The following is a 27,704-nucleotide window of genomic DNA, read 5'->3' on the forward strand; positions in this document are numbered from 1 at the left end:
TAAGCCAACCGAAATAAGGCTCATCTGAACCCAATTTCGGCCTTCTAGAGCAACCTTCCACTCCGGCTTCTCGTCCCTCAGAAACGCCACACGCTTCCTTCTCGTTCGCCCGCGTACTCTTCCACAGCACCTCGTCCCTTGGACGCACCGAGCCCATCGGCTCTCTCCCATGTCATCCTTCTCACTAGCTGCGTCTTTCGCTCGACTTCTTGTGCTCCTAAGCTCATGCACACTTAGACACAAAGTTAAAACATCATAGGACCTAACCTAACTTAGTTAATCACATCAAAACATCCTTGGGGTTCCAACAGATTCCGGTCACGATATCCCATGGTTCTCTAGGTGCTATCCCCTACTTCGTGATATTGAAGTGAGATAAGATAGCCAATGGTGCTCTTGTGAGGTTTTGAACTACTTTCGTACACAACCCCTCAAGTCTCAAACTTTAGGGGTCGAGGAATTGAGTTCACCATTTGGTCCTTACATCCCATAGGATATGAAAAATACATTCGAGTGTCATAGTCATGTATGCATACTAAAGCCGGATCGTAAATCAAACATGTCATCTGATAATAAAAAAATAAATAAGCTTGAAACAAGTGTCAACAATTCATTGGGCTACTCGATCTCATCGTAGAATGAAGAGAATTACTCCATAGAAATGGAGTTACAACCAAAATACATGAAGAAAAATGTTTTACAACTCAAATCAAAGAAAAGAGAGAAGAAAGGCTTAGTCATGGTGTCCGTAGTTATCTCCTTATGAACTCCAAGCTCTCGAGAGGATGGAATCTCGACGGCTCCTTGGAAACAGCACTCTTCTAGGATTTAAAATGCCCTTGATACGAAGGCGAGAGAACCCCTTGATCCCTTGATATAAGCCTCTTGGGGCCTTTTGTAGTGATCCAAAAATAACCAAATGTGTTAGAACCTTCCAAAAATACCAAGGCGCCGTTCACGAGCCATGGTCGTGCTAGGAGGCACATCCTAGCTGTGTTGCTCCCGAGTCGATAAAAAGGAGCCAAACATGGTTGTGCTGGGTGGCACGGTCAGACTGTGTCACTAACTAGGTCAACAAACACAGTCATGCTTGTGGGCATGTCGGAGAATGACCAAATGGGCTCTTCAGCAAGAGAGGGCACAACCATACCTGTGGGCACGACCAACCCGTGTCAACCTCTGCAAACTCTGTAGTTGCTCTATTTCATATCTAACTTCAGCTGGAGGAACACGCTTGTGTCAACCTCTGCAAACTCCTAGTTGCTCTCGTTCCAAGGTTTTTTTTTAATTCGAATTAAGAGTCGATTTCGTGTCCTATCACTTAAAATATGTAATAAATAGTTCTTTGAACTACAAGAGTGAAAATAATATAAAAGGATGAAATATATAAAATATGCTTATATGTTGAAATAAAATACATATAAAATAATACCAAAAACTGCATGAAATACACATCAGTTTTTTTCATTGAAAATCCACTTTACCCTTTTAAAAATTTCCCTTCTTTCCACTTCTACCTTCCAAAATACACATGAATCAATTTGAAATTAGCCTACTATCTAAAATCAAAGGTTTTAATTATTTTTAATTTATCAACATCGCTAGAAAAGCGGATTAAGAGTTTTACCTAAAAATATTTTTTCGATGAAGAAATCATTCAAAAGCTATTTACAAATGAGATTATGGTCCTCTACATTAATTTTAATAACACAATATTATTTTAAAACTAGTAAAAGATTGTATTCACTTCAAATTTTTTTTAAAAAAAAGAGTATTGTAATTAAAAAAATCCAAACTAGGCTAATTTAAAATTTAGCTTTTGAAGGTACATCTAATGGCACAAATTAATTTTTGCAAATAATTTGGAATCTAAAATAAAGATTCCAATTAAGCTAGTTTAAAATTTAAGTTATCTGCATATGCAAATTCTAATGGCATAAAATAATTTACAATTTAAAAATAAACTTTATAATTCATAAATTAATTAGTAATTTAAAAAAAAATAATCACTTTGAACCGAGACATATCAATACTCTTTTATCCAAAGAAGCTAATTTTGTTGAAATATTTTTCCTAAAAATAAACTGATTTGCTTTTGGAGTAAAAGATTAAGTTCTATTTAGAAGAGGATAAATGATGAGAGATATTTATCTGAGTGCAATAGTCTTTTCTATAGGGGAGGTCAGACACTAAACAAAATATTTTGCACTTTTCATGGATATCTTTGCTTCGGAATAAAATAAATAGAATTAGGCTTGATCAATCGGAATATGTATTATCCATATGAGGATCCTCCGATTGAGAAGATCTCCTGACTTGAAACTAATAAAAAGGTATATTTATTGTTTTTAGTTATTTAGTTAAACTAATGATTCGTTATTGGAGCAGATAGCAACAAGCATTTCATCAAACATACGTATTTTTAATTTTCTGATAGATTCTGATGGTTTCATTAATGAAAATTAGTTGATGTATTGAGTAATAGACTCTGATCGGTCACCGTTCAAAAATTCTTATTTAGACAGTTCATATCATCCATACGCTCAGAATTTTATCCAAATCTATTAGAACAACTATTCATACATATACCAATTGCACCGGACATATCCACATATAAATAAAATAATTTGCTAACATGGGACAAAGCAATCTAATTGAAAAATCAACTACAATCTTAAAATAAATTTTAAGCATTGCATCACAAGTCATCATAATTTTTACCTAAAAAAGTATTTTAATAAAAAACTTTAAATAAATTTTAATCATTATTTCACGAGACGAGAATTTGCTCTAAAAATATATTTTAATAAAAAAAATCTACCACATATGGATTTGCAAATTAACTAATAATACAATATATCAACAATTAACAGGGAATACATTTTGATAAATGTTCAAAAGTTTGAGGGATTCAAAACAAAGATTTTCAAATATAAAGGGTAAAGTACAATATTTTTAAAAAAATTAAGTTAACTGTGATGGGCAAAATGAAGTTCTCTTTTAATAATTGCATTACTACCGTATTAAATAATTTATTACTACCTTAAATTTTTATGAGTAAAAGGCAAAAGAGAGCCATTTTTTTGGAATCTTGCGTCCTATTTTATTTTTTTTATGAAAAGCATTCCACCCCTATGTACGCCCAACTACTTCCATTACACCCTAACAATTTATTCCTATTATTATCTCTCTTAAATTTTTTCCATTTAAATCTCTAGACTGTAGCTACTGTACAATTATAGTAATTATATTTTTATAACTACTATAACTGAGCTATTACACAATTATTATAACTACATAACTAGAGATACAATGTATCAAGTTTAAACCCGACCCCGTATTAAATCCGACTCGTTCGGGATGAATTTAAACCCGGTGAAACAGGTTATGGGACAGATTTAAACCCGTTGACCGGGTTTAGAAGCTGGTTCAAGACGGGTTACAAGTTTCAATGAGCTCACCCTGAATCCGCCTTTTATATTTATATAAAAGGCGGATTGACGGGTCCAACCCACCCTGAACCCATTGATTTCAAGACACATTGAAAAAATAGACGGGGCAGGTTCTGAGATTGATCAAACCCGACCAAAATTTGTCCCATTATCATCCCTATACGTAGCTACTATATGAAAAAAAAAATTAAGACAAATAGTTTGGAACCTCCAAAAATGACTTGAACAATTTTTTTTCACTTGAAACCTAACCATTACTAGTTCCACCCTGTAATAATTATAAATATCTAAACCATCTTCGATTTGATATGTTATACCTCTCATGATTCAATCCAAATCAAAAATTAATCTTCATATTATATCAACTATGGAATCATAGTTACTATAACTATATAACAACTATAGAATCATAACTATTATAACTATATGATAACTCAATTGTAACAATTATAATGCACCCGATTTAGATGGGAAACCGGAGAATAATAAGAACCATATTGAAGGACAGTTGTGTTCTGTTACTAGAGAAAGGACACCCTTTTAATAAAAAAAAAGCAAGCAACATACTTTGACGATTCAATAAAAAAAAAACTTTTTGACTTTTAATAATTTTTATTTTTAATTATGAGTCACTACCTACAAGCATACGCCATGTAAAGGTATATATAGGAAGACAATGCGATAGATCAAACGCCATAAAAAACGAAGCTTGAAGTTGTATCAAATCAATAATCAGCATTTGTCTCATTTAAGCTATTAAATAGATATGAAACAAGAACATGGGGCAAAACAACAAATAAATCAAAAGACAGCATGGCTTTCTCAAGAAGTACAGAACACATCATTAAAAGTTGTTTGGTAGTTGACAGCCTCATTTTTTGTATCCAAAAGTGAACAGAAAAATATCATTATTTTAAGATTCGGTTTTTAAACACGGAGACCAGGAAGGAAAATAATGCTACGTTGGCCAAGTGTTTTGGAGCTCTACCAATTATAAAACTCCAAAAAATGGATTCGCTATGGCAGAGTTCAGCTCAGATCCAGCGGTGTTCAGGATAGCCATGTCAACTTTATCACGAGGTAGAAACAAAAACTCACCATCCTGCAGCTTTTCAAATCCGCATAGCCCAAGGAAATCTATGCCCCCATGCAGACTTCCAACTCTATCCTGTTCCATGATGGAGAGGAAACAATTCTCAGTTTCTCCACAGAAATTTTGTAAAATAACATAGTTTATGCTTACTTGAAAAGTAGGATTGTTTAGTCGTATCTTCCGAAACTTCTCTTCATCTGGATTCTTTGCTACATTGCCCACGTAAGCAAGAAGTGTTTGGAAAGATCTTTTAACTCTAGCATCCTCATCCTATGAAATTACATGACAGAAAAATGGGGGAATCATATGGCAACAGATGCCACAAACTGCCAAATTTATGAGCAACTAGAAATAGCCAACTTTTTTTAAAAAGCAAAATAATCAATAGTAGAACATCGTCATCTTCTTTCAATCAACACAATGAGCAAAGTTTCAAGAACTAATCATAGAGAAAGCACATGATAAATTTTGCTGGTAAAATATGAGTATTCAAAGATGAGATATGAAAGAATCAGTAGCCAGGGAGTAAAATTCAAGTGTATTGAACATGCCAATGGGCAAAATATCACAATAATCAAATTTAGCCGAAAGAGGTATTTAATATCATCATTTATTATGTCGAGGTAGTTTGCAAGTGCCAAACTTTTAGGCAAAAGCTACAAATTTGAGACTAAATCAGTACCTTATGATGTTGCTTGAGAGCCCGTAAACAATCTCTCATATATTCAGCCTTAGTAGCAGGTTTGACAGGTAATGAGCTCTGGATAGTACAGAAAAAAAGGCACTGATACATCCAATTCTTGATTACAGTAAATATGACAAACGTATTAATTTGGTTAGATGGTAAAGACAATTTATTTAAACATACCTTCTTGTCCTCTACTTGAGCTGTACTGGGTTTTGCAGTCTCAGGGTTTTCAGGTGGCAATCCAAGTTTCCGTCTCCTTTCTGCCTGCATTTGAAAATCCATACCAGCTTTATGTCATAAAGCTAGTTTTTGATGCCAGTAGAAAGAAAAGGAATCATGATGTCATACAACAATGTGCTTGCCAACTCATCTACATCCCAATTTCAAATATTGAAGCCCACCTCTTAAATCTAATTATTTGATTGCAATTATTGTCAACAGTAAGGTCAAATTCTTTTATAACAAGAACTTGTAGTTGACAGATATCAACTGTAGTAGATTAGCTTCATCCGTTATGTTACTTGCTTCTGTTCTGCATGCAATTTTCAGGATTTAACTGAGCCAAGGCCTGATTCAAAATTATAAATGTTGCCACTGGTAGACCTGCATACCAATATGCATGGAGAGTACACTGGTTACTGAAGAAGCTATACAAATGCAAGCATTAGAGAATGGCCAGTTTCAATCTGTAGTTTGCTGTCTTGCTACAAGTTAAAGGCAACCATACGGGATATATTTAAAATGTGTTAGCTCTTTATGAACCAACAATCACTTAAGTTTCATTACCATTGAAAATCACACCACAAAAAATGAAAGAACCAACAACAATAGAAAAGAAAAAAGAAAGAAGCACATTAATCAAACAAAATACATACAAGAGAAATCAGAAATTAATATAACTAGTTATATTGCTCTAGCGCAAGTATTACTAGCATGTTAAAATCTCACTGGTGATAAATGAAAAGTAATTGATTCATGAAATGTGACGGTTTCAAATATTTCATATTTCATAGAACTAAGATAATAAACTAGGAATCTTAATTCATAATGCAAACAATAGAAGAATCAACTCAATTTTTTAGGACATTAAAACTCCCAAATAGATTATAAATAAATGACATGATTTACACCCAAAGAAACATGTAAAAATAAACTAATATCAAGGAAGAATATGATAAGGCTTTGCAGACCTTATCCTCCTCTAATTTCTGACGGATCTTTTCTCTTGCTCTTTTCTCTTCCTCTTTCTCAGCCTTCCGTAATGCCATAATTCTGTAAACAAAAGTTTGGAGTTTACCAGGAAGTGCAGGACATACTGACATTTCTAATGCTTCCATTACAGAAAGACTAGAAAACCAACTTAAATAAATGAACCTTTTCCTTTCATTTTCCTCTTCAATCCGTTTGGCTTCTAAGAGCTCTTTACCAATGCGTATCCTTTCCTGCAGAAAGAACAAATATTAGCAGTTAAGCTGAAACTAACATTTGTAGTTGAATTATATGCACAAAATGCATCTTAATAACTCACTGAAAATAGGAAGTTTCATTAGTAATTAATGTAACTAAATATAGACCAACTGGAGACACAGAGTAAAGCTAATATAACTCAATCTGAATGAGCTAAGGAACACATCAACTTTTTATTTTCAACCAATGGTCAACAATGACTCCAAATTTCACCTAAAGTCCAAGTTAATAATAGGGTGCACCTTGAACTTATCAATCTGTTTCATTGTCACAGTTTGACACTTATGACTCCAAATTTCAGCTAACAACTAAAAAATCATCCCTATTTTGACATAATGCAAGGTTTTATACTTCTAAAGTTCCATCCCCCAAGCTATCTTTTTTAAATTTCTCCATGTTCAAGATTTGATTTTTCTTGGACACTAATTCTCACATCTCACTCAAATGAAACATTGACCCACTAATTCTTCTAGACCAACCATCAACCCAAAATGCCTAAAACCTAAGTTAAACCCCTTTATTAGCTCACAAAATGTTGAACCCCAAAATTTTCACTCATCTAAGCTTATAAACCCCATTCATTAGATCACAACTTTACAAATGAGACTAAACAAGATGTCACATACAGATGACATCAACCTAGAGATGAGTAAATACTAGAAGAGAGTTTAATCTATCTCCTTTAGAGTTCATCAAACAAAGTCCATCAAATAACACTAAAAATATGGAATGACAAAGGAAAATGATAATGAAATTATAATGTGTACTCCAATACAAGGTTCAAAATGTTGATTTGTGTTGAAGTTTTGGACTTTTCAGTGAAACGATATTGTTTTGGTACTGTACAGGTGTTTTGATGTATGTGCCAATGGAGAATTGGATCGAGGAAAGAGATGAAAAAGAATAACAAAAGACACATCTATATTTTGACTCTCATATAGACTCGTGCAATTGTATTGCATAAACAAAAGTTACAAAATAATAAAAATCATCACTTTAAGTTGACGCGGTTTATAGTATGTTAGGGTGTTGAATGTTAGTATGACACTAAACATCACGTTGTGTTGTGCTGAGTAATTTTGAGTTTTGGTAATTTATTAGAACGATTCATTTCGACCGACATGGTATGAGATTTTAAACCATTAGAGCAAAGGTGAAGCCGTCACCTTAGCGGCCCCTACAAGGTAGCCCCATACTCTGGAAGGGGGACGAGATTTCAAGCCATGCTCCAACATGAGATGGAGAATGAGACAAAGATTCACTGATATTGTTAAGGGGAATTATTCCTCATTAGGTAGCCCCTCTACGTTTATATATGCATTATGGCAAAAAAGAATATTACAAATCAGTCTTTTACCCTTTGCATATTTGCCAGCCTATACTGCTCCCCCCTCAAGCAAGTTCAAAAACATACTAGAAGCCTAGCTTGTTACAGACATATTCAACACTCTTTAATTTGGTCAACACTACCAAAAGAGGTGAGGATCTAATTAGACTGAACTTTTCCTTTCATGAAATGGCATCAATCTCTTTGTGCTCTCTCGAAATATGAGAAATGAAGCTATATGCATCACAGTTTATTTATCAAAGTAAAGCTTCACTAGCTCTAAGGGGCATATTATAAGTCAATTATAAAATGCTTAACCCAAATGAGTTCACATGTTGCTAAGGTCAACATTGTTTGATTATTACTCTTCCAAGAAATGAGGTTGCCTCCCAAGAGAATGCAATAAATGGATGTAGATTGTCAATTTATAAGAGAGTCTACCCAATTTGCATCGCCAGTGTAAAGATGACTCCAACTATGAAATAAATTACCTTTTCCAAAAGAACTTCAACAACATTTAGGTAATATAGAATCTACATGATTGCTACCCACTGGTCATGACACAAACTCTCTAGAATCTGTAATCAAGTTACCTACTTATTAAATGTCGAGTGTGGTGACTGAGATAAATCAATTTTCCTACCAACCTTCTATACTTCCTCGGATTAGCTAGTGACCTTTGTCCTAGTACTAATTCGACACTAGGGTATATAAGAGAATCTACTAGTTTAGTCCTTAGCATGTGAGCCTCCTCAAGCATATTTAGTACATACTTTGTTGAGAGATATAAATAGCTTCTTTTGAATGAGCAACCTATATACTATACTAAGGAAATACTTAATACAAATTCTTTAGTTTAGAAGGGTTGATGTAGATGATCTTTTAATTTTACAATCCCAATGGATTCATTATCGATGATAATAGTATCATCAACATATACAATAATAAGAATATGTTTTCCAAACAAACAAAATGAGGTACGGTACTAAGTGATCTTCATTAATTTATAGTAATTCTAGTTATGTCATATTGTAAAAGTGCTAAGCTAAATTTCCTAAATCAAACTCCCTTAAGCTCTAGAAGTTTTAGTCCTTTGACTTCTTTAGCTTATAGATCAGAGAAATCTCCCTTGAGCAACATAACTCTAGAGGTTACTGCATATATACCTCCAAAAGATGAACATGAATGAAAACATTCTTGATATTAAGCAAATGAAGAAGAGCTTAGTGAAAGGCAATAACTAGGGAGAGGAAGAGCTGAACTGGAGTAACTTTGGCCATTGGAGAGAACATATAGTGGTAATCAACACTATAAACCTTGGTGTTCCCCTTTACCACCAAGTGAACCTTAAGTCAATCGATAGTACCATCAAGTGAAAACTTAACGGAGAAAACTCATCTACAAGCGACGGTGGACTTCCCTAAAGGAAGAGGACTAGCTCCCATGTGTTATTAAAGTGGGGAGCATCTATTTCATCGATTATAATCTATCACCTTGGATCTGCCTCAAACAATTCACGGAACCAATTGTGTGTATACGGAGCACACAAAGGCAGACTATTTTGGCGATGTAGATACATAAAATAGAAAATGAGCACCTTTGCAGAAGATGATAGGAATGTTGAAATCAAAAGGAGGATCTTGGCCACTACTAATGACTACAAAATGGGAATCTTAAGGAGAAACAAGAGTGTCTTTGAGATGTGATTGTTGATTGTGCACCTGCAAGGGGTGTTTCAGATGGAGAATCAACAACAAATGGACAAGTAGTGGGGAACACAGGAGGGCAAAGGTGGGGTAGGAAAAGTAAGAAGTTCTAGTGCTGTCTCAAATGAAGAATGTGTAGAGGAAAAGTAGATTCGAAAAAGATCACATCTGGAGGGATAAAGACTTGGTGTGTCTCAAGAGAATAACAGGAACCATTTTGACGACAATCATTACTTAAAATAATTCACTTGTGGTAAAGGAGTATATATAGCTTCTTATAGAAATAGAATAGTGAAGGGAATTTGCCAATGAAGAGAAAAGATGCATCCCTTTAATGAGATAACATATACTTATTGGTGGAATTATGCCCTAAATGATCGAGCTCGACCATGGATTTTGAATTGTTAGGCAAAAGTTCAATCTATGATATATGCTTAAAATTTTGCAGAGGCAGGATAGGCATTAAGTTCGCGGAGCTAGTGACTCGACTCACATGATGACTTCGCATGGCCAAGATGACATGCTTAATGGCTTGGAGGTCTAATGGATTTTAAAGAAGCATTTGAGGGATCGCAGGACGAGAAGCATTGAGTAGTGTTGGAGAAGCTCGTGGTACTTAACAAGGCGTGACCAAATTGTTTGGCTTGATGGCTTAAGGTCCATTGAAGATCGAAGAATGATGAAATAGGACATTTGAGAGACTGCAAAACGAGGAGCATCGAGGTGGCAGCGTTAACGATAGCCAAAAGGAGATGAACTACATAGAAAAAGAATGAGAAATGGACCAAGACGAGAGCTCAGTACATCCAAGGGACTTAAGACCTAACGAGAAACAACGTTGCTGGCAAAGTGTAAAATAAAGTTTGTATGAGAGTTAAGCGACTTGTACTTTAGGTTTAGGATAGCTCTAGACTTAGATGAGACTTGATCATTAATTGATCGTAGTGAGGTTCTGAATTTCTGATTGACTAAAGAGTTAGGCTTGATGACTCGCACATAAAATGTTTATAATCGAAACTAAGTGGACAGGGCAATAGATTGAACATTTTGAGTTAGCGTGAATGGCAGACAATTAATTAATCCTTTGACAAACTTAGAAAGAAAAGCATTAAAAGACAATCAACTGAAGTTGGCATCAATCAACTCAAGTAGTTGATGCCAAGGAGAACAATCTACTTGTGTGGAACTGAGTCGACTAAGAGACTCATTGGTAGACTAAGGCTAAGGTAATCACAAAATTAATCAACTGAATTGGTATTCAGTCAACAAATCAACAATAGAATAAAAAAGGAAAGGACGAAGACAACTTGAAGGCAATATAAGGAGAACCAAGGAGAGCCCTTAAAGGCTAGTAAATTTGAGCAAATATTGTGATACTATTAAGCTTCTTTGTATTGCTTTATTTCTTATTTTATGAAAGGTAAATATGTATTAATCACCAAAAAGAATGCACAATAGCCACAAGGCAACTTATCATGTCTAACAAATTTTCAAATTTGAGAAAATGTCCAATGTTGTATTCATGTATCTATATTTTATTATGTGTTGCTCTACATTAACCCTTTCCCCCTCGAACAAGCTGAAATTTCTAGCTTGCCATACAAGATGAATCAGGGCTGACATTGCTAGGTGGCAAGCTTTAACCAAAGCACGAGTCCCTCAGTAGTCTCATGGTGTTGCATCTGAAATCATCCTCTAACTCTCATCCAAATAGCAGCAACCACTAGACATTTGAAGAAGAGATGTTCGTGTGTTTCCTACTGACCCACATAATGTACACGTCTTTTCTGGCAAATGAGAGAATTTGTCTCTAGTGAGAAGCCTCCCATGGGCAAGCATCCATATTGTAAATGCATAGCTCAGAAGTAAGTATGGCTTCAACACTGTAGTCACCTAAGCCTTCCTCGGGCTGGGCTGTCTGAAGAAGTCATAAGCTTTGCCTGCTCCTCCAGTGTCATCGGAAACCATCTAGCTAAACATTGGATCTCTGATGGAGAGGCGACAGACACCAGGATTTCATCTCTGATCTGCATCAACTTCTTTGAGTGGAGTTTGTGTTTTTGGCTTGCCATGTCTACTTGTGCCAAGTAGGTGTGATGTATCCATCTGATCCAGAGCATATCCTACTTATCCTAGATGCGCGAAAGAACCTTGGATAGCAATGCCTTGTTCCAACCTTTGAAGTCCCTCAATCCACATCCACCTTCCTCCTTAGGCTTGCATATCTTAGCCCAATAAATGGGTGGGTGTTTTGATGTCCACATAAAGTTGTGGCAAACAGCATAAATCCTGTCTATAACAGCAAATGGCAGGGAAAGGGCAGCTAGCCAGAAGCATTCCACACCTTGGAGGACTGAGGATATGAACTGCAGCTTCCTTGCAGAGGAGATGTACTTAGGCCACAAGTTGATCCTTTGAATGAAAGAATCAACTAAAGCATTGTAGTTACATACTCTGAGCTTCTCAATGGCTAGTGGAATGTCCAAATACCAGAATGGGAAATGGCCCTCTTGAAAATTAGTTAGGTGAAGGTTGCCCCAGGTCTACTCATTAATCCTTGTCATGTAGATGCTTGATTTCATACAATTGGTTTGGAGCCCAACCATGCTTGCAAATTGATCCAGGTAGGAAATCAATCCCCTCACTAATGGCAAGTTTTTGACTTGCTTTTCTTATTTTCTCATAAGACTTGTAAGAGGTTTCTTCACCTCCAAAAGGCATCTGAGAAAGAAAAGGCATATGGTGATTCAAGAGTAACTCATTGAAGAGCAAGAGCATAGGCAATTGAGTAGGAAAAAGGTCTCGAACCATATTATATCAATATTGTTAGCAGTGATCTTGCTTGTATTTATCTTTATTGTGTTAATTGTATTTGATTAACGAAGGAGAATCTTAGTGCAATGGTAAAGTTATTGTCGAATGACCTTGTGGCCATGGTTTAAAATTTCGACCCGTGCCGAGGTTTTGGTCTCAGGCCGGAACGATACGGTTTCGGTATCGTATCGTATCGTGCCGTGCCGATATAGTTTCGGTATTTTTTATTTATCTATAATAATGATAAGATAAATATGTTTATTGTGTATATAAAAATAAGTTGTATATTGATTTATTATAAGTTTTCAATTATTGAATAATCTAATATTGTTAGAAAAAATAATTAAAAATAATTTTATTTAAATAGAATTGATATATCAATAATTCAAATTAAAATGGAAGTATCTATAATAATAATAATAATAATTAATACAAGATATTATTTTATATTAATAATAATTATATAAATTAACTATTTATTCATTTAATTAATTATTAATTAAATAATATATATTTTAAATAGTAAAAAATATCAAGTAAAAAAATTTTAAAAAATTAAAAAAAATCAGAATATAAATATAATTTATTAGAATTTTTTTACATTTTTAAAAAAATTTAAATGAAATTTAAAATAATAAAAATATATTAGAATATAAATAAGAATTATTATATATTTTTTAAAAATTTTAAATGAAATTTAAAATATTATTTTTTCAGTATATTAATTAATAAAATTTATTTAATTTATTTTAATTTTAAATATATTTTTTATATATTTTATTAGGATAATTTAACTAGGTTTATAAAAGCCTCTTCGAAATATCACACATGCTCTACCCATCCTCCTTAGTAACTATTTAAATTAATAAAATAAAATAAATAATTATTAAAAATAGAAAAAAAAAAAAAAACGTAGTATCGTACGCGAGATCACGCCCGCCCACGATCGATCTCGCGGAGGCGTCCGGCGAAGGCGTCCCGCGTCTCCTCCAGGGCCGAAGGAGGCGTCCCGCATCTCCTCCGGCACCGCCGAGACGGGGACGTCTCCCGTGCCGGTTTCGGCCGCCCGGCGGAACGGTAAAAACCGACCGTGCCGGGCGGCACGGAACGGCACTTCAAACAATGCTTGTGGTCATAGGTTCGAGTCGTGGAAACAACCTCTTGCAATACAGGATAAAGCTACATACCATAAACTCAATATGGTCTGACCTTCCTCGAGGCTCCGCATTGGTAGAAGTTTCATGCACTGGGTTGCCATCGCATCTCACAATCTAACAGTAATGAAAATAACATCACCCAAGTAAGAAAGGGAGCGGGTTAAGCAGTATTCACTCCCCCTTCCCTCTAGTCATTTGGCTATCGCACCTCACAATTGTACCAGAAGTGAAAAAAAACACCCAAGAAAGAAAGGGATATTAGTACCCTGAATGATTGAGGCAGAGAGCATTTGTACCCCAAGTGGTGTGGACCACAATCTTGATGTTCGGTCAAATGAATTTAAGTTAGGCCTTGTGTTTGATATGTGTGTCTAAGTGTGCAGGTGCTTAGGAGAATACACAAGACTACCCAATGACTCAGGGTTCAGTGGAGTACGGTAAAGGGTAGTATGGGACACTCGAGGGACTGAAACGACAAGGAGTATCAAAGACAATCCAACTTGAAGCAAAAGACGCAATCAAACAAGAAGGGAGCCGACGAGATCAATATATCATATCTAAGGGGCAAGAAGCTTGACAGAAGAGTACACCGGTAGAACAAGGGCGCACGAGAAGTGAGCCAAAAGCTCAGTGCATCCGAGGGACGAGAAGCCAAAAGGAAATCTACTCAATATAAGTTGTGATGAACCGAGTTTAGTGATTGTAATTGGAATGAAGAGTAGACTCAACGTAGGCGAACTCAATTGTATTCAAGTAATCAACCTAAGTCATGAGTTTCGGACGACTGAAACATGGTTCCAATAGAGTTTGAAACTTCCAGTTGATCGAAAAACACGTCCAATTGATTGGAATTTTCGGTGGACCGAAAAACATAAGTCGACTAATGTAGAGTAAACTTCTCTTATCTGTTTGAACAGGTTCTTTGTGAAGATCAAGCGACCGGAAAAGGCATATGATCGACTGAAAAGCCACGTGGAATATGATCCAACTTGGAGACTTAATTTGATCGAGAATAAAGTGACCAGTAAGAGATCTGATCAATCGGAAAGCTACCACATCGGCAAAAGTGATAGAGATGACTTGTTCGTGGGTGAGGTCAGGAAGTTGATTTAGTAGTTTCCGATTGACTGGATAAGATTTTTTGATCGACCGAATGTGCCACGTCAACTCAGAGATGAGCTCGAGATGGAGGCTATAAAATGAGGACCAGAGGCTCAAGATCAAAATACAACATAGAACCAAGCTCCAAATTTTTGCCTCCTCAATTACTGTAGTACTCCCTTAATCCTTTTATAATACTCAGTTATATAAGAGGTTTCTCCATTTCCGATCCTTTACCAAAGAGGAGAAAATTAGTAGATGATGCTCAATGCATTGGCCTTGGACATTGCAACCTGGAGGTTATGAACCAAGTAAATCTCGGTGTTATCTTGGTAGTGCGATGCTTTATTTATGTTTGTTTTCTCTAGTATGTGTGCATGTCCTTGCTAAGTAACTAGCAAGAGAAAGAAAAATGATTTTATTGCAAGTTCACTACTCACCCTTTTCCCCTCTAGCAATCCCAACTCTAGCTTCCGCATATCATCACCATCTCACTTCAACAAGGGAGGCATACATGTGTAGGAGTAAAGTACATGCAATCTCAAACAAGGTTTGAAATTTTGAGTCAGATCGAAATTTCAAACTTTGACTAACAATATAGTTTTGATATCATGTAATGTACTACCAATATGCTTTCGAGACATTGTAATTATGACCATTTAAGTAAATTGATAGTGTTGATTGGTTCAACAATAATTGATTAGATTTTATAATTTAATTAATACAATCAATTATATTAAGGTAATCTATTTTATGGATTAACTGAATGATCAATAAAGCCTTATTTTGACTAAGCCAATTATTTAGTTTAACCAAATCCAATCTAATTTTGTTTGAGTATAGTAACAATAGATATTTCATAATCAAATTTATAATCAAACAAAAATTGATTTAATACATAATTTATAATCAAATTAAATCTAATCTAATACATAATTAAATTTATATTAGTTAATACGTAAATGATTTAATACTTAATTAAATCTAATTACAAAAATAATTGTAACTATATTAGACAGTTTATATGAGACAAAAAATTTGCAAATAACAAATAAGACAGATTATATAATGATTTAATTATATAAAAAAATAATTTAGAAACATATAAAGGTATAAATTATATAAGTAACTCATAACTACATAAATTAGTAACTTGTGATTAAATTAATTGTTATAAATATTAATTTAAATTAATTGGTACATAAATCAAATCTGTTTATAAATTTAATTTTAAAGATATATTTAATATAAATTACATATAAGATATAATTATCTAAAGATATAATTTATGTAAGATGAACTTTATAATTAATAGATAAATTAATTTCAATTAGTTATTAAATTAATCTATGTGTATAAGTTTTATTATATAAGCTATAATTATATGACTTAATTTACATAAGTTATATATAAGAAATAATTATATTGTTATAATTTAATAGAACATATATGTTATAATTATATGAGAATGAGATATAATTATACAACATATAATGTATTTATGTTATATAACACATGATTCATGTAATTTATATTATATAATATATAATATATAATTTATACATCATATATCTTGTATAAGAAATAGTTAATGTTACATTAATAACATTTTAGAGATCCCAAACTCCTGATCCTTTTTGTCCTCATTGCACAGAATCAAGACAAACCTAGTGGCATAAGGCTTGGCTTCCCTCACTCCCTCTAAGCATCGAAACAAAATTTTTCATCACATCATGTCCACTTTGATCCCACCTACTTCTTTGCTGAGTAGATATCTGTTTTGCCTTATGTTGCATCCTCATTTGTTGCTTGATTGCTTATTGGAATGCCTCTGATACATCAATTTTTAGCCTCACCTACGTCCCCTTCTGCTCCCTATGTCATCCCTGTGTTTGACAACAAGAATCGGAGGATCATGGGATTGAATCTTATCAATTACTCCTATCTCCAACTGTGTTGGCACAAGATGGCATAGTTATCATATGATACCTTCACGAAATCTAGAATATTATAATGACATGGAAGGCACAAAGTATATTATTTGTGATGCCTAGTCTCATGTGCCAAATTTTATTTGGTACAATCGTATCATCTGGCATGGCACGAGAAATCAAAAGCTTAAGATAGAGCTAACTTGTCTTCGACCAAAACATTCAAATGAACTAAAGCAAAGTGCAAAAACACATTTATGACCACTGCTATAGAAAGGAACCATAGTGTATTTGCCTAACTATAATTCACATTCAAGAACTTAAATGTTAAATACTAAATTTTATCTATAATTTTTCACATCTTAAAAAAAAATCTAAAATTTTAAAACAATAAAATAAATCAGCCCACCATCAAAATAGAATCTGGGAATCAAATTGAAGTCAAATTGGGTTTAGATAAAACTCATCAAATAAGAATGGTGCTTAGGATTATGTGAATTTAAATTGGAGTAGATTTGGATTTGTTTTGGCTAATTTAAGGCCAACTAAATTAGTCGAATTAGAAGGAATTAGAGAATTTTTAAAGAGTTAGAGATAATAGTTTAACTTGCCTATTTTCTCTCTTGCATTCTTTCCCCCACCTGGACTCTTCACTCGAACGTCACCTCTCCTCGCCTCTTCCACACACCGACCTCCCCACTCGACATTGCATTCTTCTCCCTCTTTCTTACTCCTCTTCTCCACCATGCGAAGCCAATCATCACATAGTTTCCTCAACACTGACCACTATGGGATTTCTCTCCTTCCTCTTCTCTTCTTCCATCGTCGATTCCTCCCCTACTGACTGTCGACACTGAATATCATCCGCTAACCATCCCTTCTCTTCTTCCCAATTTTTCTTTTTCTCTCCTCTCAGTTTTCCTATGTCTCAACAACAACACCAATCACCGTTGAGCTAAGGGAGAGGGCCATCGGCCCTCCTATCTCCCTCTCTCATTGTTTCTCTTTCTTGTCACAGCGACAAGCCAAGAGGACTATTGACCTTCATTGTTTTATGAGCCTCATGGTATCCTTCAACAAGATGGTTATTCATACGTCGGTAACATAAAAGTAAAATTTTGATGAATAATTATATGGTTGATATTGAAAAATGATTGATTACAATATGTCAATCAGGTTCGATTGGCATTGCATTTCATATCGATGAAACATACATCTTGTTTTGTCAATTGAGGGAAAAGGTAAATCTTTTATTTTATTATATTTCTATTTTATATTGAAATGCCTAATTTAGAATGAAAAATAAATAATTGTTCGATAGCAATATGAATCTCCTTTAAGATTGTATGGTTGATATTGGAAAATGATCGATTACGATATGTCAATTAGGTTTGATTGGCTTAGCATTTCATATTGATGAAACATGCATCTTGTTTTGCCGATTGAGGGAGAAGGTAAATATTTTATTTTATATATTTATACTTTATATTGGAATGCCTAGTTAGAATGAAAAATAAATTATTGTTCAATAGTAGTATAAATCTCCTTTAAGAAACGAGATTATATCGAGGTAGGGATGTTAGTATTAGCCCTAGCATCAATTATGAGATGATTGAAAAGGGCTCATTTTGTATCATATATCATTATTAATAAAAGGCAAAGTTGATTATTATATTTATTTCAGTTCAGTGCCGATTGAATAAATATAATAATGTCCTTGGATAGTAGGTTCTTATCTACAGTATATCAATTAGTTGAATTGATAGTGAGATATTGTAGAGAACACTACTCTTAATTATTCCTAGTCGAGCATTAATATACAAAGACAATATTAATGCGTTGAGACTAGCATGTAGGTCTACGGATGACTTAATCTCACAAGTCATAGATATGAGATATCAAGTTGACACATGGATATATATTAGAGAATATATACTGAATGGCCCGCCATGAGAATATTTTATGGATCATTATATGAGTGTCATAAACATTCTCATGTGACTATTGGTATGAATAGTCCTTAGACCTGAAGTCGCTACGGTTCCCTACATAAGGAGTTGTATACTTTGGTATCGTCAAACGTCACCTGTAACAGGATGGACTATAAAGTCGATCACTGGGTATGCAATGAATTATACGGAGGGATGTGAGTGATGTAGATGGGATCTATCCCTTCCATATGAAGGAAGCGATATCTGTGGGCCCCTTGATTAGTAGGACACAAGAAAGCATGGTCATGCGCAAATGAGTCAATATGAGATATTGAGCTTATTTGATTGAGTGTGTCTACTTAGAGATCAAGAAACACAAAGGTTGATAAGGGGATGACACGGTCTATGCCTCATTGATCAATCTAGATATCAAGGATAGAGGGACCAAGTCATACAAGATAATAGCCACGGACAGGTTAGGTTGGATCTCGACTTTTTCGTCACTTGGGTAGCAATGATGTCTTGCTAGATGTCACTCATTGCTTATGTATCTAAATGTTGATTTGGGTACATTGTCGACGTTACGAGAACCTATAAGGTCACACACAAAGAACAAGTTGATATGGAGATGGGTTCATGTGATAAATCATTAGATTAAGTGTAATCCGAATTGGACTCATTGAGTTAGACTCAAATAGATCCAATTGTTGGATTGAATTCGATTCAAACTAGATTCGTTGAATTCGAATTGCATGAGAATCAATGGATTAGACTTATTGGGTGAACTTGAGTTCACCAAGGAAGTTGAATGGTCAAAATTGAACCATTGGATTGAATGGTCAATTTTGAGTCATTGGATTAGAAGATGAAAGGGCAAAACCCTTGGTATTCATGAGATGGATATATATATCATTTTGGATGATATTTTTGGGTAGATGAGAAGGTGAAAAGCCTTTAGCATTCTTCTTCTTCCTTCTTCCCTCTCTTGGCCGAAACTCCTATTGAGGTTGCTAGCACAACCTTAGGTGTTTTCTTCTCCATCTTGTTTTGTTTGCGAGACAAACAAAGACAAGGCTTGTTCGTGTGGATACCATAGAGACGCGGACGTATGATCGTGCTGAGATCCGAGCTGTCGGGAAATCATGTGCACGCATCAAGGGTATAATCCTATCATGTAACTTAGTATAGATTGGTTTTAGCAATATTTCTTCCCTTCGCATGGATCTGCTGGATAGAGGATCTAGTTAATTTTCGCTGCGCTTTCGCGTGTTTAGCGCGCTAGATCCCAACAAGGGGATCTCGATTTTATCCATTGACTTCAAATTTTAGTTAATTTTTAGATTTTTTTCATTATTATTATTAGAGATTCATTTTGAGTTTGAATAATTTTCATACTGTATTTGTAGATTAACATTCGAGTAAAGCATGTCGTGTTACAAACACTAAAAGAGCTTTTTGTTGTACATAAAGGTGGCTAAATCTATCCTTTGGCTTATATATAAATTTCCTTGTGCATAAATAAATAGATAAAATGCATTATATATGCTTCTATAAAAGGGGATTACACCAATACATAAAATAGCAAAATTGAGTTTTAAAATGGAGTAAACTATTGGGAGTCAAATAATTAGTATTCTTTCATGTTAACATGTGGGGGGTCTCATATGGGGATTAAAGGTTGTTTTAAAAATTAAAATGGATGTTCTAAATTCCTTGTAGCTATCAAAAGATCTTCTTTAGCTTTCATGATACTTGATGACTTTGACGTTGATACTTATACCTTTATATAGTATACCTTGAATCTGGAGACCATATGCTAATATATAGTAAGTTGTTATAACTTATAATAAGAAGTTGATTTAGGTTAGTTGTTTAGGCTAACCGATAAGGTGTAAACCTAGAATAGAATAATTGTTGTATAAAGATTAAAATAAAGCAATAAAGATTTTAAATGGACCTAGCCTAATACTAGCCGCCCACATGTGATTGTACTAGTGATAAGTCGCCTGCGGTCAATATTCATTTGCGCGAGGGCACTATATTTTTGTATATAATTAGTGTACGGTTTAAAATTTTGAGTCATGTCGGAATTTCGATTTATGACCGGAATACGTGCCAATATGCATATTTGTTAAAATATAAAATATATTAATTAAAAAATATTATTATGATCTTTGATTGTTATAAATACTTATTATTAGGTTAAATTAATATTTTTAAAACTAGAATTGAGTAAAAATTAATTTAGAATTAACTAAAATCTAGACATAATGATTAGGATCTAGGTTTAAATTAAATTCACATTTAGTTTATTTTAATTCGTTTGAGGAAATTTTTTCTTATGTATTTAAGGAAAAAAGGAAAAAGAAAAAAAAAATTAAAAAATCATGTGTTTAAGGATGAAAGAAATTAAAAATAATAATAAAATATGAGGAAAAAGGAAAAAAGAATTAATTATTAGAAAAATAAACAAACTAGTGGTTAAAAAAATGGCTAAAAAAGTTAATTATTAAAGACAAAAAATTTAATTGAAAAAAAAAAACTTGGCCTCGCACAAGGCCTTCGAGCAGCTAGTGTCGGCATTGTGCTAGTAGGTGGGCGAAATGAGATGTTTGTCCGTGCCGCCCGATATAGCATGAGATTTTAAACCATGAACAGTAAGGGTTTTATCTCATACGTTAGATGATATTATTATACTCTAAGGATACTAACTCTCATGGTTCACTGCTTAGTGGATTTATTGGTATGGATTCACCAAAAATGAACTATTTCTTTTGATAATCCAGGTATCCAGTTCTTCTCTTCAAATAAACTAATCCTGAAGGTGACCAGCCTGGCCTACCCAACCCCACGAAAATTTACCATCGGCCATCATAGTAAATTCAGGAAGCACAAATAGGTCTTGATAGACGACCCAATATCACGAGTGGTTCGAACACGGTATTAAATTATTGGTGATTGATGTATAGTTGGTGACTAAATTATGATAATTAACATTGTATTAAATTTAAAAAATGATAAGTTAGAGTAACAATGGACTCTAAATGTTGATAAATAATTGAAAGAAAAGAAATAAAAATAATCAATTAAATATATATATATATATATATAAAGAAAAAGGAAAATTTTAAGTTGTAATATAAAATTGTAGTTTATCTTATTTTATTGACCTCTTAATTAAGATTAAATTATACAAATCTTTCTTTATTGCTCACTAAGCAAATGCAATTTTGCAAGCAAAGTTATCATTTTGAAATTATAATTGGTTTCAACTAAGTACTTAGAGTTGCTCAGATATCTAGATATCTTGATACCAAGTTTGATTTTTATTTTGTTGTATTCTTTTGTTCTGTCCATATGGTTTACATGATACAGTTTCATTATATTTCTAAAAAAAAATATAAATTTATAAACATTATTGAATTTTTTGACTATCTAGAGTTAGTAATTGGTTGAGTGGCTATTAGTTCCTTTTTATCACACTGTTGCTAAGTGGGGCACCTCACATTATCACCAAATATTGCACATCCTGATAAGAAAAATTACACCCCAAGGGCGTGGCATTAAAGCTCAAATAAATTTGGGGGTTACTGCTTAAGTTTTGAAAGGGGCAATAACTAAGATAATTGAAAACCCGGAGGAGTGCAGATATAGCTAAAAGTGATGAAAATAACAAAGAGACATCTAATTGGTACAACATATGAGACTCATGTCGAACACCAATAACCTTGTCATCCTCAAAAAAAAAAAAGTAAAATTAAAGGTGATACAACAATTCAAGGATTTCATATGTTTATTAATGGACAACAGGTGAATGTTTCTAACCAATGAGTGAGAATTATTGGCTGTTATAACATTAACAAGAGATGTTGGTGATACAAGGTCATAAAAGGATGATATGTTAAGTGTAGGATCCAGGACAACGATGTAGAAGTACAAGAACAAATACCTCCTAGGCAGATTAAGTGACTAAGATAAGAACTAGCAAAAGCCTAGAGCCCATGATGTTGTGATTATTGAAATAACAACAGTTGAATTGGACTGACATAAAACATGAGATGAATGATAAAGAGGGATCTTAACTGCCCAAATGGTTCAGCAAAGAATCCTTCACCATCTCACCGTTGGGAATTTGGAATATTTTATGTTTTCTGTAAATTAAATCATCCCTCCAAGGTTTAGCCCAAAGAGGTGAGCTGGATATACTATCCAAGACACCTGGGTTGAGTCTGACTACTAATCCAAGTGGACATATTAAGGTCCTACTGTGAACAACAAATTTCTACTAGCCTAAAGGGGTAATGGGATGGTGAATTTGTGTTGCTACTACAGGGTTGTTAAATGCGGCTGTGAATGGCAACAATGATAGTTGTTAACAAGCAACGGCAGGCTAGTGTTCCCAAGATCATGATAATAGACTAGAGGCAACGTTGACGAGAGAGGTGACAATGAATGGCATTGCTATGAAGGGCATCAGCTAAAGCAAGTGGCATTACTACAGCGTCACTGAAAACTCATGGCCATGAGGGCGTGTAGTCAGATACAGGAGATATTCAACTTGGGAAGCTAAGAATGAAGATTAGGTCTATCTTTCACTGGGAGAAGGCAATAACACTCAGTGCTTGGGACTCACTAAACTCGTCATGCAGTTGACATATACACGAGTGACAAAGCAGAATTGTTATATATTGCACAACTGCGAGAAAGAAGCCACACAAGAGATCACACGGACACTAAGATATGCAAGGACAATCGGCCAAGATATGTGAGGCCTACAGTTGATTGGGAATGACATAAATGACAACAAGGTTATTCCTGAAGCAGCTTCCATTACAATAATATTCCAGTTTATAGGAAAAAGTTATGCTGGGTGCCCAATTTGAGCGCCCAGCATGCATGGGCAACTCTCACAGCTCGAGGTGCCCGGAACAACTCCGGACGCCCCGAGTGTTTTGGCAGTGAGATTCGCTCATGCATGCTAGGCGCTCAAATTGGGCGCCAGCAGATCTTTATTCCCAGTTTATATATGTATTATGGCAAAAGGAATATTACAAATGAGTCTTTTATCCTTTACATTTTTGCACATAGGACTTTGGCCAATAATAGACAATTCAAAATCCTAATTGCAAATAATATAACTTTTTCTTACACTGCATTTTCTTTGAAACAAGTTGTTCCTTCTGTAGCTACTACTACCTCCCCTCTTATCCCTACCCCTTCCAAAATAAATAAATAAATATCCATTATTATTTCAATAATCCATCTCCTATTTTATATTTGGGCATTCTAAAGTTATATATGCTTCCTTCTTTCAGAAATCTATCACTACAAGGAAACCACCCAAAAAAATGGGATGAGGGCTTAAACCTGGTCAAATATACAATGCAACTCAAAGAGCATAAATAAAGCTAACTGATCCCATAAGTTGTTTCTGGTCTTCATATGCTTGCATCAAAAAGTAAACAAATGGAAAGTTGAACACGTGGATTTCTGAAAAAGAAATTTAAGGTGATATTAGAGCAATGACATCATACCTGAAAACTTGAACAAGAAATGCATCCAACCAAATAAGTTGTTATTACTTATCAGCTCAAAATACTTTAACATGGCGAGTATCAATCCTAAGAGAAAAAAAAGTTGCGATAACCAGATGATACCTTCTCTCTCTCTCTTTCCATTCTTCTTTCTTCTTCTTCTTTCTTCTTTCTTGCACGTTCCCTTCATGTAAGAAAGCTAATAAGAACAATCACCAAGAAATAATGATACATCTTTCCCTTAACTATCTGTGCATTTGAAGTCAGCAGAAAATGAACCTTATACCTCAAATAAAATACAGTTGCATTGTGTCAATAAGTAGGGGTGTTCGTGGGACAATTTTGTCCATTTCTAATCTCCAACATAAACAAAGAGGCCACACAGAATCAATCAAAGCTTTATGTAAGTCAGATTGGTCAGGTCTGACCAATTTAAGATCAAAGGTATGTGTTTGTAAATGGGTCACATTGGATCTGACCAAAATAAGGAAATCAGAACATGGACCTATTAAATGTTGAAAAGTTGAAGCAATTCAAGAGTAGCAAACCTGAATTTTTTAGTGGGCCCAGGTTCTTAGGTTTACTAATAACACTATCAGTAAATGCTCCAAAATGGACTATCTTGACAGGCCAACAAAACCTTAACATTAATTTAGATAGAATCCACATGCAGACAAAGTTGAACTGAGTTTGAAAGAGGACAAATGAGGAAGTTCACAATGTCTTTAGCAGAGCATTAATGAGAGCAGCAGACAACAATTTCTGGAAAAAACTAAGACCTATCATGGTTGCCAAAATTGGTCGATATGGATATAAATCACCTGGGCTGGATCGTTATCAGCAAAGGGCAATATTATCTCTCCAAGAAATCAATTGATTCATATATTGATTGATGGAGAAATTTTAAGCAAGTAAAGATGAGTTAATGCCAGAAAATTGATTAAATTGATTTAAAGTTTTGTCAAGTCCTGAATGAAAGGATAGAACAGGTTGAATTTTTAACAAACTAAATTGATTTAAAAATTCTGGACCAATCTAGACAACTCTACCTTCTCATTGCCTAAGATTTGTTGCAAGATCAACAGTATAATCCTACTATTGCATGTGATCTACCACTAAGTAGACCAAGCATGTCATACATTTTTTCTTCATTGAATGTTGATCAAGAAAGAATACAATTGAATGAGAGAGAAAATAAGGCCTCTCTCAATAAATACTGCCACAAAATCTCCTCAATCAAATTCAATAACGTGGAATGTTAAATAAAATTTTATTTATATATTTAATAACCCTAGATTAACAAATGTATTAGTCAGTTCTAAATTAATAAAATATGATTTATCACTTACCAATTATCTAATATACACATCTAGTTTAATAATATAATATTCTTTAATATTACTAGAATACCATTTTTAAATAATAACATTAATAATCTAATATTGTTAACCTAATAATAACACTAATATGAAATTATTTATAATCTAACCAATCTAATTAATTAATATATTATTCATAATTTGTATTATGCTATATGCTATATTTTCATGAAATAATAGATATCCATATTATGCAATTAACATCAGTCGTCATCTTTTTGTCAAATTATCTGATTTCCACTTCTTTATTTTTTTCCTAACAATTCATCTTCAATCTTAGAGTTTTTTTTTATCATTCTATCCTGTTATCAACACAATAATTTTGACAACTATGATATTTTCCTATCCCCAAATTCTTATGAATCAGAGAGCCACCCATTTAGCTTTCAAAAAAAGGAAAAAAAAATATTCCCATGGAGGAGGTAAGCATGTGATAGGCAACAATCTCCCTCTTTCTCAACCTCTTTGATCTTCCAATTGGATCAGTTCTCTTCTCCTAATCAATTCCACCTACTACTTCCTTTTCTCTATCATGTGAGAAACTTCCAGTGAATCATCACAATGCCCACACTGCTTTCTCATGCTCCTTGTGCTACATAATCCACAGCTTCTTCATTGTGAGCAGTTCTCAGCATCCTCCAACTTCCTGCCATTCCAGTTGCCTACAACCGATGCTCCAACAGCATCCCTTGGCACAATCCATGACCACCTTAGGGTGATTACACCAACCTCTCCGCATTCAATCTACTACACAATCTAGATTGACATCTTAATCATCCGGTCTTCAGCTATCTAGCAGCCACTACAAAGTGACACTCTTACTTCCACGAGAGTGTCTTGAGTCCTACTTCACTCCAACAATGACCTCCAGTTTTTTAGGCAGGACAAACAAGTGCAAGCATCGCGCACTCCACTCTCATCCTCACGAGTGTAGATATAATGAATTCATTGATAAGGATTAGTTTGGCCAATCACTTATATTCATGATTGCATAAAATATTCACTTCCCAAATTCATCCATTCTCAACTCGTATCCCAACTGATCTATATGCCCGCAAAAAGCCCTTCTAAACATCTTCCTGCAGATGAAACACAAATGTTTCTTCTCCAGGGAAGATTTTCCCCAGAACGGTCATACCAAATCATGGCTTCTTCCCATTTCTACTTGTCTCATACGAGGTCACTCCATTTTATCATAAGTGAGAGTAGTGCCTTTCTCTTGTGAAGTATTTGCTACCCTACTACTTGCTTTTTTACGAATTAAGGAAGGCTAGACAAAAGTTATCACAGCTTTGGTTCACCCTTGCTTCTACGGAGACCTATTAACATGTAGAACAGTAGAAGTATTTAATCCTCCTCCTTCGTGCTTCTTGCTTCTTCCCAGCCACTACCACTTCTTCCTCTTTCACAACAATCCAACAGCCTAATCTTCTCTGCAATCAGATCTATTTCTTTTCTCCTCCTAGTTTATCATAAATCAACTATATTCTATTTGTGTAATGCATATGAGCCACCTAAAAGGAAGAATTGAATAGAGAAAATGTTCTCATTTTATTATGTCCAACAAAGGGTAAAGTTGTGTTATCCATTTTTCCTCCATTACCTTGAAAGTTTCTTTTCCCTAGATCTATTGAATATTGCTATATGTGCCCTTTAGGAAAACATCCACTTGAAAGATTTATTCCCAATATTTCTTTTATCCTCATTTCACTTCATCCTTTCTCTCTTCATCCTCTTTTTGTTGATGTGCTGATATAAGGTCGAAGAAATAGTTAGTTGTGTCCATCTACAATTCACAGAGATTTACTTAGTTATATGAAATATGTTCTTAGTTAGAAGTTAGCTTTTGTATGTTTATGAGAGTTTTTCTAGTTGACGTAAAAATATTGGATATATAGAGTACCTAATCTCCAACTAGTAAAGGAATGTTGGTGTAGGCTTGTATGAGAGTCCCGTAAAGGTTAAGTAAGCATTTCTTACAACATATACAGTTTTTCTACTCAAATTGTACAAAGGATAATGGAGAAAACATCATATTAATTTAGTAGTGTGGTTCATGGTTTAAAATGTCATTTTGTGCCTAGCGAAATACTCAAAATGTATCGTTCTAATAAATTATTGAAA

General features: G+C 34.2%; 1 protein-coding gene across 2 annotated transcripts in view; it reads right to left on the minus strand.

The window, feature by feature from the left end:
* Positions 1–4,249: 4,249 nt before the first annotated feature.
* LOC122055994 (UBX domain-containing protein 1-B-like) overlaps positions 4,250–27,704 on the minus strand; it is a 38,665-nt gene continuing 15,210 nt past the window's right edge. For both annotated transcript variants that reach the window (XM_042617716.1, XM_042617717.1), the window contains 7 exons: positions 24,325–24,385; positions 6,608–6,675; positions 6,424–6,505; positions 5,414–5,497; positions 5,228–5,305; positions 4,696–4,815; positions 4,250–4,620 (listed from right to left, as the gene is read on the minus strand). In XM_042617716.1, the coding sequence (XP_042473650.1) occupies positions 4,444–4,620; positions 4,696–4,815; positions 5,228–5,305; positions 5,414–5,497; positions 6,424–6,505; positions 6,608–6,675; positions 24,325–24,385 (670 nt within the window). In that variant the 3' untranslated portion in view covers positions 4,250–4,443. The remainder of the gene's footprint in view (positions 4,621–4,695; positions 4,816–5,227; positions 5,306–5,413; positions 5,498–6,423; positions 6,506–6,607; positions 6,676–24,324; positions 24,386–27,704) is intronic.

This window comes from Zingiber officinale, chromosome 3B, assembly GCF_018446385.1.
Source record: "Zingiber officinale cultivar Zhangliang chromosome 3B, Zo_v1.1, whole genome shotgun sequence".
Taxonomy (NCBI): domain Eukaryota; kingdom Viridiplantae; phylum Streptophyta; class Magnoliopsida; order Zingiberales; family Zingiberaceae; genus Zingiber; species Zingiber officinale.